The sequence below is a fragment of the Neolamprologus brichardi genome, chromosome 15 (assembly GCF_056152115.1).
Source record: "Neolamprologus brichardi isolate AB-2024 chromosome 15, ASM5615211v1, whole genome shotgun sequence".
In the NCBI taxonomy this organism is placed as follows: domain Eukaryota; kingdom Metazoa; phylum Chordata; class Actinopteri; order Cichliformes; family Cichlidae; genus Neolamprologus; species Neolamprologus brichardi.
In genome coordinates, this window is record NC_142118.1 from 30867750 (window position 1) to 30882423 (window position 14674).

Here is a 14674-nt window from a genome sequence, read left to right on the forward strand (position 1 = left end):
CTGTAGTTGTCTGACTGGTTTATTTTATTTTTAGGTAGACCTGTAAAGATGCTGTTACAGTAATCAAGCCTACTAAAGATGAATGCATGGACTAGTTTTCCAGGTCCTGTTGAGACATCAGACCTTTTATCCTTGAAAGATTCTTGAGGTGATAGTAAGCTGATTTTGTTATTGCCTTAATGTGTTTTTCTAAGTTAAAAAGACGGCCGTATTTCATACAGGTCCACATTTCCAATGCACGCTATTTTCTTCGCCTCTGAACGAAATTGGTCTCTATACAGTCCATTCTCTTTTGAGCTGCTTTTAAGCATGTTGTAATCGTCGTTCCAACACAGTGTGTTTGTTTTGATTCGTAGACCCCGAAAATGGTGCCGGGCTCCCACAATGCATTGCGGCGTGACGTCAACTCCAAAGCCCTTTTGTTTGTATTTTCCCCCAGAACTCAAATACTGAGCAGTATTGTTTAACTATAGCGCACTCTAGTGGATAAATTTGCACCGCTACTATGGCAACTGCTTATCAACAATCCGCCGTAGGTCCGCCGGTAGAAATGTCTCAGGCTGGTGCGGAAACCCTGCTTAAAACCGTAATCGGGCACATTGTGCACGAGTGCAGGCTGAGGGGAGATGCGGTGTCGGAGACGCTGGCAGCTTTTATGGTCGGTAAAACGAAGTAAGCACTTAGTCGTTACGCTAACGCTGCTGCTGCACACGTTCATGATGTTTTCAAACATCCACAGGTGACTGCTGTGGTGCTGGACCCAAGAAATGGCTTTAATGTTGACAGGACCCTTACTAAAGATGATGTTCAAAAACTCGAAGAGGTGAGCTGCTTTATTTCTTTTTCTAATTGGTTTTAGTGGTTCTGAAAATCACTGTGTATGTGTGAGTCAAAATTCTGTTCTGTTACAAAATTAGGAGGTAGAAGGGGGCTTCCCATGATGCACTGCATTTCGTCGCCATTTAGTGAGGTTATGGGAGAAAGGCCAAGAGTTAGACGTCCCTATTTAACAGGAGGCAACTTCAAACAGGGAGTGGCAGCTGCGCTCTCCTCTCCTAGTCCTGATTTTTTAGATCCTGTGGTTTTGTGGCTATTTCATTTACTTCTGTAGTTTGTTCCCCCCTGTCTTTGATTTCTCTTTATGACTATTATTCTTGCTCAATAATGACAGTAAAGCCCATTTTTATTAACATATATTACACTTGTTACTGCTGAATCTGAGTTCACCCCTTCTTCTTTTGGTGTAAGACTAACACAAGCAATGATGGTAATCTATTCAGTTCAATTTATTTTTATTTATACAGCATCAAATCACAACAGAAGTCACCTCACGATGCCTTATATTGTAAGGTAGCCCCTACAATAACACATACAGAGAAAAACCCAACAATCATATGACCCCCTATGAGCAAGCACTTTGGCGACAGCAGGAAGGAAAAATTCCCTTTAGCAGGAAGAAACCTCCAGCAGAACCAGGCTCAGGGAGGGGCGGCCATCTGTTGCAACCGGTTGGGGTGAGAGGATGACAGGATTAAAGACATGCTGTGGAAGAGAGCCAGAGATTAATAACAAGTATGATTCAATGCAGAGAGGTCTATTAACACATAGAGAGTGAGAAAGGTGACTGAAGAAGAAATACTCAGTGCATCATGGGAATCCCCCAGCAGCCTACACCTATTGCAGCATAACTAAGGGAGGATTCAGGGTCACCTGGTCCAGCCCTAACTATATTCTTTAGCAAAAAGGAAAGTTTTAAGCCTAATCTTAAAAGTAGAGATAGTGTCTGTCTCCCGAATCCAAACTGGAAGCTGGTTCCACAGAAGAGGGGCCTGAAAACTGAAGGCTCTCCCTCCCATTCTACTTTTAGATACTCTAGGAACAACAAGTAAGCCTGCAGTGTGAGAGCAAAGTGCTCTAATGGGGTGATATGGTACTATCAGGTCATTAAGATAAGATGGGGCCTGATTATTTATGACCTTGTATGTGAGGAGCAGGATTTTGAATTCAATTCTGGATTTAACAGGAAGCCAATACAGGAGAAATATGCTCTCTGTTTCTAGTCCCTGTCAGTACTTTCACTGCAGCATTTTGGATTAACTGAAGGCTTTTCAGCAAGTTTTAGGACATGCTGATAATAATGAATTACAGTAGTCCAGCCTATAAGTAATAAATTCATCAACATCACTCTGAGACAGGACATTTCTAATTTTAGAGATATTACCCAAATGGAAGAAAGCAGTCCTACATATTTGTTTAATATGTGCATTGAAGGACATATCCTGGTCAAAAATGACTCCACGGTTCCTCACAGCGTTACTGGAGGCCAAGGTAATGTCATCCAGAGTAAGAATCTGGTTAGAGACCATATTTCTAAGCTTTTCAGGGCCGAGTACAATAACGTCAGTTTGATCTGAATTATGTATTATGAATTTATGTCTTTAAGACATTCCTGCAGTTTAACTAATTGGTGTGTGTTATCTGGCTTCATGGATAGATAAAGTTGTGTGTCATCTGCAAAGCAGTGAAAATGTCTCCCTCTGCAACATGTCTTCCAGCTGTGTCTGGATAAACTCACAGAAAAGTGCAGCCCATCCCTTGACACTATCAAAATGCAGGTGTGCTTTGACATGAATTATACCACGAAATGTAAGTATAACCTAATTCTGATTTTGTGGCACCAATACATGTATGTAATGTATGCTAAGCTTGCTAGAGGTTGTTCAATTTTTTTTTAGGTTTATTTTGCTATACAACATCTGTCCAGTCGTCTACAAATGCCAATGACCAATTATTAGCATTCATCTAGTTTCATCTGCTTATCTGGGTTCGGGTTGCAGGGGCAGCAGTCTAAGCAGAGAAGCTCAGCCCTAACTCTCACCAGCAACTTGTTCAAGCTTATCCAGGTGACATAATCTTTTCAGCGTATCATTGCTCTACCCATGGTCTCCTCCTAGTGGGACATGCCTGGAACACTTCACCGAGGAGGCATCCTAGCCAGATACCTGACCCACCTCAGCTGGCTAGTTTTGTTGTGGAGGAGTAGTAACTCTACTCTGAGGCCCTCTCAAATGACTTAACTCCTGTTTCTAAGGGAGAGGCCAGCCACCCTTTGAAGAAAGCTTATTCCTGTCGCTTGTATCTGCAATCTCATTCTTTTAGGCCCTACCCAGAGCTTGTAACCATAGTGATGAGACTGTAGATTGACAGGTAAATCAACAGCTTTGCTTTTACAGATCAATCTTTTTCAGCAGTAGGTTTTCAGTACGTGTGCAAGGGGAGGACGTAATGCTTTCCATGTCTTCATGTGCAGCTGCTTTGTAACAAATAAATGGCATACCTAGTGCTGCAATCAATAAAATCATCACATTGTTGCAGTCTTGTCCTATTTGTAGCAAAAGTGTTGCTTTTTGCCATTATATATTTTTTGTTCTTTACAGATCAAAGTAGGCTATGCTAAGTTGGTTCATTTTTGTGTCAACCAACAAGTCCAATAAATTGATAACCACTGTTGTAATTCTCATTATCTCCAACTTGGGTTTTATGTTTAGATGAGCTGTCTAATGCATAGAAAGCCTGGGTATGTTAAACTGCAGTTCAGCATAGCCATGCTGAACTTGTTTAACAGAGGCACTAGAGGTCATAAACCCCGATCTTAAATGCTAAATTTCCAGACTAGTTAAAACATGTGTTGGTCAGCTTAGAAGCTGATTATCTGAAGCTGTCATATGTGGGTTTATTTAGTCATGTTTGTGCTATTGCAGTGCTCTATTTGAGTCACATACAGACTTCAGACTGCAAAACCTTGCCACTATGACTTTTGGTGATGACCTTGTGTTTGTGTAGGTGAGTTTCTTGAGGATATCCACCAGTCAGAAGAGTCCAAGCTGAGTCCACTGTGCAGAGAGATCACTGACAACAGGGTGAAATCAAGGAAGGAATTAGATGGCCTTTACCAGAAAATCACCGCTTATATCCTGCTGCGCTCTGCTATGGGTTCGCCTACAGATACCAACACTATGAAAGAGGCTACAGGTCTCATACTACTTTTCATTGTTCCAACTACAATGTCATGTCTGCATACTGAAAATGTAATGCCACGTTACACCAAAGGCTGCGCTACTAATTCTAACCCCAGATCATCCAGACAGCACTTTCTGCTATTCTCAGTGATTCTCCAACATATGTCTTGTGAGCTGAGTATGAACTTCAAAACATTTCTGATGAACCACAAGTCGGTTCATATTATGTAACAACAGACTTCCAGTTAGAAAGATCAGGTTCTGAAAGGGAGCAAATTGTCAGCAGTTTTCTGAAAGGAATCTCTTTTATTCACAAAATGAATGAACAATTTTACATAATATAGTGCAGAGGTTCCCAAAGTGTGGGGCCCGCCCCCTGGGGGGGAGGGGGGTATGGGGAAAAAAAAAAAAAAAAAAAAAAGAACGCTTGGACACTGCTAGCGTAATGGACAGGTTTTTGACGGGGCTTCCACGCAAACGCAAAGCAGGAGATGAAGCATCGCCAAATATGTTTCCAAACCAACTTCATTCTAAGCCAAAGACTAGAAAATATGGTGAAGCATGTCTTCCCTTTGGCTTCACCTGCACAAGTGCCGAGGTAGGTCTCTGCGACAGAATTAGTTTCCCTTGCGTCGGCAGCACACGCTTGGCTGTCCAAATCACGGACAAACAGTATCCCACATTCTTTATTTTTAGTTCACAAACACTTCTTGTAATAAATAACTACTCCTGACATTTTGGAGATGTTAGCTCTTTATATAGTAAAGTTACAGTGGGATACAAATAATATCTGGCCTGTCCTACCACGATTTGTTTCCCCGGTTCAAATCACGGACTAACAGTATCCCACAGTTGTTTATGTTTTTGAACCCATTTTGCACAGAGAGGCATTTTTTGAGAAATGTATTGATAGCAATGTTGAATATTATTACACAGGAAAAAAACAACTACACGTAAAATAATTACACCGTGACGCCTCTGCCTTTCTAAATGGAGGGACAGTAACTGCGTGTGTATGTAAGCATGTAAAACCTGAAGATAGTCAGATTAACAATATTTTGTCTCTATCTGCCATTCTGCAATTCATCTCATGTAAACAGCGTGACGTGAAAAAAGGCACATACCTTTGACGTTGCGTGATGAACTATGTATTCCTTGTCCACACGTAAATGCAAAAAACTGAGTTTTTTTAAAAAAAATCTCAGTTTTCTTAATATTTGCTTAATTGTTTACTAAATGTTTGAGGTGTGAAATAAACCGCAATGGAGTTTGAAAACAAAATATGGGTGTGTGTGGTTGGAAGATGTGTTTGTGCGGGGGGGGGTGTTTAGTTGGTGGGGAGGCCCGAACATTTTTCTTGTAAAACAAAGGGGGGCCCAGCAAAAAAAAACTTTGGGAACCACTGATATAGTGTAACAATTAGCCATGCAGTGAATGATGCTGGTGGTGGTAATAATGATTATACATGCAGTGTGTCTAACGTTTAACTTCTCTTCTTCCTTTGCCATAGCTGTCCTGCAGGACGTCTTCCCTCAGGCTGAACTGGGAAACTTTCGAGTGGCCTTAAAGAGAGACCAGGAGCAGCAGCTCAATGAACTCACCATGATTGTTACTGGGATCCGACTCTTCAACAAAGCCAACAAGAGGGGTGAAGAGGAGGTTGACATCCATGAACTAAGTACAGTTTTTATGCTTATTTTTCACTTTGCCAGCTTGAGATTGATTGTTAGAAGACCTCTACTATAGATTTAGCTCAGTGACTGTCTCTTTGCTATTTGAAATTCTAAGCAGTCGCATGCAGTTAAAATACTTTTAAAAACATTTGTAGGCCGACCAACAACATTGGCCGACATTTCACCAAAAATGAAATGTCTTCATGAACCAAAAAGTCCAGCTGTTTTCATTTCAAGCCTGTAACACTATAGACCTTGCTCCATAATGGTGGTTTGTGAGTGTTGTACGACTGGGCAGAGGGGAGAACACATCTGCAAAACGCAGTTTCAGTTCAGCAACATCCACTCTGTAAACCTGTGACAATCTCCCCAGTGTGTGTAGCTTTGCCCTGAGGGTTAGAACGTACACATCTTTTTTTTTTTTTTTTTTCTTGGTTGGGCTTGGACCTTTTTTGCAGTTGTCTTTAATCAGGTTGACAACTTAAGTGTCCGAGACATGAATGAAGTGCCCTGGTCTGTCAGTATCTCTTTCGATATGCCGACTCTGGAGATGACCTGAAACTGTGTCTACACGACACTCTTTGGTAAAGTGGTGCACAGCAGCATTGCTTCAGGTTATCCTGTTGCATAATCCACCAGAACTAATACAAAGTGATATCTCTCTGCACTCCAGTGAAATGGCTTCATGGTATGTGGCTGCAGAATGTGTGAAGTGATGATGAGGTGGACCCAAAAGGAGAGAATCAACAGGCGTGAAACTGGGACTTCACAAAAACCGAGCCGTTTTATTCATAGATTGCACGAAAACACAAACAAGAGACAAGCGGAGATAGGACTAAACTAGCTAGACAGTTAAACTGGGGAAACTAAACACTAAGAACCTAAAACATGAAATGCGCATATGAGACAAGACGGGCTGGGTAGACCACGCGTGGATGCACATGACAGACGGGGGAGACAAAGAATAAAACACAATGAGAGGAACACGTGTACAGAAAAAGGAGACAAAACACAACGACTGGACACACAGAGGGCGAGGGAGCTATATGCACAGAAACGTAAACACAGACAACAAGACAGATTCTCACAGGAGACAAAATTCTGTCTTGTGATAAATTCAGCTCACAACAGTGATATTTATACCTTTTTGTGTTCTCCTTGCAGTGCCTGCAGTTCTTCAAGAGGCTCATCCAGTCACCAGTAAAAGCATAGCAAATGAGCTGTGTGTGACACAGACTTTGGTGTTCAAGTACACTGCTGTGCTGGAGAAGCTAACAAGCTCTGATGTTCAGCTGGGACATTCTGACATGCCCGTTATTCTCCTCAAACAGGCTTTGTACAATGCCAGACAGCATGAAGTTTTCCTAAAGATGTTACTGGTAAGCTGGCAGTAACTTTAAACAAAATGTTAAAAACATGGTATTTACATGGAGACTACACCTGTTATAACAGTGATATCAGTCATTTAATAATAACAATAGTACCAACTTTTAGTGTTTTGCAAAAGTCTTGAGCTAGGAAAAAAAATGGGTGCAGTAATTAATTGAAACATGTGTACTACAGTATATTAAGACAGTGTATTAAGCTGTGTACACACTGAAAGCTATTTGCTCACCACATGATCATCATGAAGCTGACCACTGGGTGACTGGCCTGAAAGTTGAGCGAAGTTTATCTTGGGTCACGCCCACTTCCTGACTGGAGAGGTTCACCCATAGACGGCTGAAGCCACCGAATGTGATTTGTATGATCTCTCGTAGTGAAATCACTGCAAAAAGCATCCAGTGCGTACATAGCTAAAAGCAAAAACTGATTGTATAATTCTGAATTTAAAAGTCAGCAGCATTTAAGAGGGTAAATAAATTTTTCCAGTGGGCGACTATCACAGACTGATGTGAAGTGTGTATCAATTAAAGCAAGATGCCTGCATAATTATAGAGTAGTGGTAACAACACAACATGAAGAAGCCTGTACATTTTAAGTACACTTATAAAATAACTGCATAATACTTTAACAATAACTAAACTAACAACCTTAAATTGCAGCTCAATAATATTGTCAAATAATAAAACTGAAAAATATTTTCTACCTGGATGTTGCATCCTGGGTTGAGCTTTTTAACCAGCTCTTTTACCAACCATGTGGTCACAAAAGTGATGATCAGGCTGAAATAATTGAATACTGTTATTTCAGCCTTAGTCTCATTTTGATTATTGAGTATTTTTTCCTTGAGATACTCACTGTTAAAAGTTTGGACAATAAAAAAAAGCACAAAACGAAACAAAAAAGCATGCACAATGTTTTGTGTAGGCCCATTGCTATTATTTCATATGTACCACTGGGCATTTTAGGCTATTTTCATCTTATTTAAGGTGATTTTTTTTATATTAAAATATTTAGTGAAATATTAATTTTCCTCTACCACCAGGCTGATGCAAATTCATGTGCTAAGCATGTTGAAATCCTGCTGAGTGATGTCTCATCACAGATGAAGCTGCTAAAAGAAACTGTGCAGTCAAAAACAGCAGTACCAGCTGCAACAGTTTTTGTAAGTTGCTTTGATTGTTTTGAAGTGTTCTTAAGTTGTTACAGTTAATGCCTTGTTATATTTCATCTGAAGGAATAGATGGAAGTGTGTTTTTTTTTCTCCTTGATTCTTATATTTGTCTGTACCCAGAGTCTTTATTTTGTCATTTCTCATTCTTTTTCAGCCATTATTCAAGATGCTGTCAAAGTTATGGTTTGAACTTCGGGATGAGGGTGAGTTCCTGAACATGCTCAATAAAATCATGCTCAGACTCCAGCCCTTCTCTGCCTCCCAGGCCAGGATTTTCTCTGAAGCGTATCTAGAAACTCTGTTGGAGGACTCAGAGGTGAAGACAGACGAGCAGAGAATGCTTGAGTCTTCAGGTATGGCTTTGGTCACCCACAGAAACAAAACTGCATTTTCCACAAGAGTTACAAAAAAGAGAAATGAAGATCTATGCTTTTGCCAGTCTTAAATGTGGTTGTGATTTATTTTGTCTTCCAGATAACTGCGTTGATCCAGCTTCCCTGAAGACACAGGAATGGCTTTTTCCTGAAACAACAGTCAATTTTGAGGAAATGCCCCTACAGTATAATGGATTCTGTGGCTACACACTTGTAACCAGAGATGGCCTTCTACTTCCAGGTACAATTCCAGTGTGATGGTTTTTTGCTTAGGTAAAACAAATTTAGGTGTGTGAGTAAAAGCTTTCTTTAAAAACACTCATGAAGTTGCAGGGAATTATGAAGTTGTTCTCTGAATGGCCACAAAGGTGGTGACCAAAGCCTCTTCATAGCTATAATTATACTGCCTTCCTGATCCCATCCATCCATCCATCCATCCATCCATCCATCCATCCATCCATCCATCCATCCATCCATCCATCCATCCATCCATCCATCCAAGTCAACTGTGTCTGAGACACCTTATAGAAGCTCTAGTTAAGAATGTGTAATGCCTTTGATTTTCCAAGTATAACGTTTTATTGTTGATTGTGAAGTCACGATTATTCCAAACTGGTGAGTGAAAAGAGGACGAAGCTGCTGACTTGGTGTTCAGTCATGCTGACAGAGTTGATGCTATAACATATATATCTATACAGTGATGTGTCTTAATAGTCTGCCTACTAAATATAGGTTTGATAACAGTATGTCTTGGCATAATGCCTTTTCAAGTTTGTAACTAGAATGAATCAGATTTAGGTTTATTGAAGCAGGTTCAGCTGGACAAAGGTAGTGATATTTGGGGTGGGGTTTGGAAGTCATTTGCCTTCTGTGGGTGGTTGGAGAGCTGTTTGAATGGTCATCTAACACGTGTAATACTAATGATAGTCTGGACTCTCTTACCTGTCTGTAAAACTTGCTTTTGGCCTTAAATGTACTGCAGCTATTTTCCACAGATTTGTTGAATTTGCTGTATTTTAAATGAATGCAATCCCTACAATCTACGTAATATATTTTACAAATTGTGTTATTCAAGTATTTATTTATTTATTCATCAGTTCCTGCAATCCCCCATATATTTTGCGTGGTTTATTCCCTACATTTCGGTTGAGTCATATGATGATACTGCTTTGATTGCACAGAATCAGTATAGAAATGATATCAGTTGTTGATCATTCCTAGTAGTCTGTGGGAGCGCCGTTTGGCGTCACTCATTAAGACCAGGCTGAATGCTAACAACGTGTTAATTCTCTCCTGCGTGTCAGCACATCAAGTTTTTCCACCTATGACTAACTAAATAAATGAATACTGCAGTATTAGGTTGACACTGATTTACAGGACATGTACCTGTTTTTGCAGCTGGACTGTCTCTTTCACAGCCCTGAATTTTTGAACCAGAGTATTAAAATGAATCATAAAGATGATTTACTAAGATTAGCAGCAGACAACTTGAGTAAAGCTGTCCATCAAGTAAGCAGGCATGGCTGTGATTGTTGCCACTATGATGTTATTGGAAAGCATAAATGTTGGGGATTACCAATAGTTTTAAGTACAGTGCCAAAGCTTCAGGTCTCTCCTACAGAACTATTTCACAGTACTACCCTATCACTTGATTTCACTGAGCTCCTGAGAGCAACCCATTCTTTCAATGTTTGTCTGCATGCTTAGGTACTGGATTTTATGCACATGTGGCCATGAAAGTGATTGGAACGCGTGAATTAGCTTATTTTGATGCAGCATCATTCCCTCTTATCTCGGACGAGCGCGGCTCCACCTTGATCCAAGTATTAGGACTGTTAGCCAATACAAGCCTTTGATGATAAGGCTAATATCTTAGTGTTTATCTTAGTGGAACTTCTCACCTGTGTAATTAGACACATTAATCTGTTAGTTAACTGGGCACTCAAAGCAGTTCATCACTTAAGACTTCATAGAAGCACTTTTTTCTATACTTAAGCACCTTGTCTAACATTCACTCTCCTTCTCTGATGGGTGCATCAGGGGGAAGATTGTTTCATTAACTTCAAATTAAATGAACATAGAGTAGATCAAAGGGAGGCTGTAGACCAATATTATATTAATATTTATCTCTTGCAGGTAATCCAAACATCGGAGTCTTGAAACACAAGGAGAAGCTCTATGTTTTTACCTCCAAAGAAGCTGCCATGAAGTTTGCCCTTAGTCCAGACAGCTTTGTTGCAGAGGTTGCAGAAAAAGCCAAATACTCCCCTGAACTCATTCAGCTCCTCAAACTCCACCAACAGTTTTCCTGTATTAGTCCATGCTCTGATGTGAGCAGACTCTCACGGGTAACTTTCTAATAGCCACAACACACACTTCAAAAACATTTAATGAAATTCACGGGAGCTTTGAAAACTTTCTTATGTTTGGACAATCTGTTGGTAGTAACTGATTTCGACTTTTGGTTTGGCAGATCCAGCCAAGAAAGGGTTTACCGGTGAAGCCAGGTATAAAATGTGAGTGTGGCACTCAGACTGAAATTCACCCTGTGGAGAAAAACATTGTCAAGTCATATGAGTGGAATGAGTGGGAGCTTAGACGAAAAGCTCTCAAATTGGTGAGACACGTTCATTTAATTTTCTCACTTTGTAGTCTGATGTGTGCTAAGTGTTGAAACCTATAGTAATACTTAACGGTGTTATTACTTAAAAGTATGACATTTTCTACAAACAGCGTTAGGTAATATATTAAACTTGGGTTGCTTGTAACCTTTTTCAGAGAGACGTGTTTGTCATTCATTTAAAATGTACAATGTAAACTGTTCTGTTTTTGAATGATTCATGAATGTGAAAAAACTTATCAGCAGTAGCAGAATATCAAAAGGCACAGAACATATGAGCACTGTTTCCAATAGTAGTGTTGGAACAGTTGAGAGGCCACCCTGCCTGGAGCTGTCCAGTGGATTGCACAGATTTGTCACTTCCAGACAGGTTCAGCCCGTTTACTCACTTTCCATAAGAAAGCCACAACTCAGGGTGGAAAATGCCATAAAGTAAGCAGCGGATCATGGCCTAGACTCGGCATTGTTTATCCCACTCAGTGAGTCTACAGGTTAGATTAGTCTCACGTTTGTGAAAGGCATTGGAGGCAGACAATGGAGATGGAGAACCCCAGGAGCCCACCCGATGGTGACGAAGACCCTCAGGAGACCCTGAAATTCTCTTTCAGCCACGGTCAATTCTGATTACCTTCTTTCTGGCCCATAAAAAGTGAGTAAACGGGCTGAACCTGTCTGGAAGTGGCAAATCTGTGCAATCCACTGGACAGCTCCAGGCAGGGTGGCCTCTCAACTGTTCCAACACTACTATTGGAAACAGTGCTCATATGTTCTGTGCCTTTTGATATTCTGCTACTGCTGATAAGTCTTTTCACATTCATCAATCATTCAGAAACAGAACAGTTTACATTGTACATTTTAAATGAATGACAAACACGTCTCTCTTAAAAATGAACGAAAACAAACACCCATATGCAGGATGGCCATCCGACCCTCACAGTTATAGTAGCTTTTTGTTTGATGTGTCCTGATGCTCTTTCTTTCTGTCTCCATGTTTTACAATTTGATGTGGTTTTATCAGAAGTTACATTTTCCTTCATAAGTGTATCTTTTCAATTATGTGCTATAGTGTTGGATTGTTTTTTTCTTATATAATTTTCCTGTGTACTTTATGATAGAACTTCATAGACCTCATAGCACCCCAATGACATGAAAATTAGGCCTAATAACTGTTTCATGTCATTAGGCCAAGCAGCCTAAAAACATGAAATGAGGTTCCTTATCTAGTGAGGACTTTTTTCTTTGCAGAAATGCTCATATTTACATGTTTTAGCAGATATTAGTTTACTGTACATTTATACTTACTATAAATGCAGTAAGTTTATAGTAAGTATTTTAAGTGCTTCAAGTCTTTGTGTGTATGTTTGTGTGTCGATGTGTAACTTTGCTGTTTTTATTAAGAATGAATATGAATATGTTAATTTCTTGGAACAAGGCGTCCCACAGCAGCCTCAGGTTCATCTTTACCTGTACAGCTTTTGTCATTAACTACCCTTCTCTAAATGAACATTGTGCTGTCTGTGTTCTGAGCCTATATCCAGTGAGCTGCAGTTCTCTGGGAGAAAATACTTTGTTGATATTATTTGTCTCAGGAGAATGGCCTAATATCTTTGGGCTGGACAGGAACTCCAATAACCACTTATTACATCTAATGAATGCAGAAAGGTCTCTTTGAACACATCACACTTTGAATCTGGTGCAGTATGTATGTGCTCAAAAAAATTACAGGATAGAATAGAATAAAACAGACACGATAGAAAATAGCCTGGTCTGATGAGTCTAGATTTTTGCCACAACATTTGAATGTAGTGTAAAAATGTGGTGTAAACACCATGAACAGGACATTTAAGGCCAAACAAACAGACTGGGAAACAGCACATACACCAGGGCTGTGCAATATTTCCAAGGAACCGTGCAATATTCTAAGGACTGAATCACTGTGTGTATTCTCACTTGTTCATTCTGATATACAGTCTTGTACATACTATATATTTTTTTCTTTGTTTAAAATTTATTGTACATATATACTTCTTTTTCTTAAAAGTGCCCTTTTTTTACTTGTACTGAACCGGTTTGCATACAATTTTCGTTGTTCGAAAGCACACTGACAGTAAAGATTGTGGTTCTGGAAACCCTGATCCATCTTGCCTCGGATCAACAGCCCAGGTTGCTCCTGGTGGTGGTATAATGGCATGAGGGATATTATCTATGCTTTGAAGTCCATTAGTAGCAACCAAGCATTTTTTAAATGCCTGGGTAGTGTTGTTGACCTTTCCCATCCCTTTATAGCCACAGTGTACCCACCTCCAGATGGCTTAACACATCCTGTTACAAAGCTTAAATCATCTCAAAAGGATTTTATGAACATGACAATGAGTTGTCATTGTAGTACTGAAATGGGCTTCACAGTCACCATCGCAGTCCAACAAAGTACTTTTAAGAACTTTTATAGTGGATTATATAGGATAGGATTTTGAACGGGATTTTCATCATTAATGTGGAAGCCAATGAACGTGCAGCAGCTATGTGATGCTATTGGACCAAAATCCTAAAAGGATTGTTTCCATCACCTTGTTGAGTATATGCTACAAGAACTGAGGGAGTTACGAGAGGCAAACTCTAACCTGGTACTAGCAAGATGTAACTAACAAAGTTAACTGGACCTTACTGTATTACAGTGGTTTTAAGAGTTGGGTTCTGTTTTGTTTGTGTCTCAATGTATGACTTTATTTACTGACCTTTCATTTCCATGCTTCATATCTCTAGGCCAATCTTCAGACCAGAGTTACCGTTTCAGTACAGACTGACCTGAGTCACATGAGGCGGGAAAATGTCACTCAGACCTGGCTTCCTAAGAATGCTGCCTGTCAAAGCAAGAGAGATGGTGCAAGCCAAGTGCCTAAACCTCAAACCTTTGTAGCAGGTCTGAGAGGACAAAGGGGTGCACATGTTGTCAAAGCAAACCTGACCAGATCTGTGGATGATTAAAGAGAAATAGTTAAAATAAAAGTTGATGTAAGAATCTTGTTGTTTTTAATCCTTTTTCTTTTATATAGCCTATATATAGCCTCTGGACACACCACCTGCACTGCTTTTGTTTACAGCACTTGACCCTAAATTTTTAAACCCTGGAAACATGATTCCTGGACTACACTAGACAAGATGTCTAGCTCTTGTTTGAAGGTATGATTCCATGGCACTATGCAGATCAGCATCCACTAACCCCGCTCTGTGATTTTACATGCCTAACAAGCCTAGGTGCTTGATTTTATACACCTGTACATTGGAAGACCTGAATTAAATGATTTGGATAGGTGAAAGAATACTTTTGGCAGTATTGTGTAGCAGCTCTCACATCTCTCTCTCACTCACTCACACACGTGCGCACACACACACACACAATTTATTAATAAAGTCTGTGTGATTAGTTTCAG

General features: G+C 40.0%; 1 protein-coding gene across 1 annotated transcript; it reads left to right on the forward strand.

Moving 5' to 3' along the window:
- The first annotated feature begins 446 nt into the window (after positions 1-446).
- cfap206 (cilia and flagella associated protein 206) lies at positions 447-14262 on the forward strand. Its single transcript, XM_087852195.1, has 12 exons — positions 447-658; positions 740-823; positions 2556-2646; positions 3844-4032; positions 5530-5697; positions 6857-7071; positions 8121-8240; positions 8404-8602; positions 8724-8864; positions 10760-10971; positions 11097-11240; positions 14007-14262. The coding sequence occupies exons 1-12, from the start codon at positions 506-508 to the stop codon at positions 14226-14228; spliced, it is 1938 nt and encodes a 645-aa protein (XP_087708321.1). The 5' UTR covers positions 447-505; the 3' UTR covers positions 14229-14262.
- The last annotated feature ends 412 nt before the right edge of the window (positions 14263-14674 follow it).

Coding starts and splice junctions, on each gene's coding strand:
- cfap206 (XM_087852195.1), top strand. CDS start 506: ATGGCAACTGCTTATCAACAATCCGCCGTAGGTCCGCCGGTAGAAATG. Junction 824..2,555: donor ATGTTCAAAAACTCGAAGAG/GTGAGCTGCTTT, acceptor CATGTCTTCCAG/CTGTGTCTGGATAAACTCAC. Junction 8,865..10,759: donor AGATGGCCTTCTACTTCCAG/GTACAATTCCAG, acceptor TATCTCTTGCAG/GTAATCCAAACATCGGAGTC.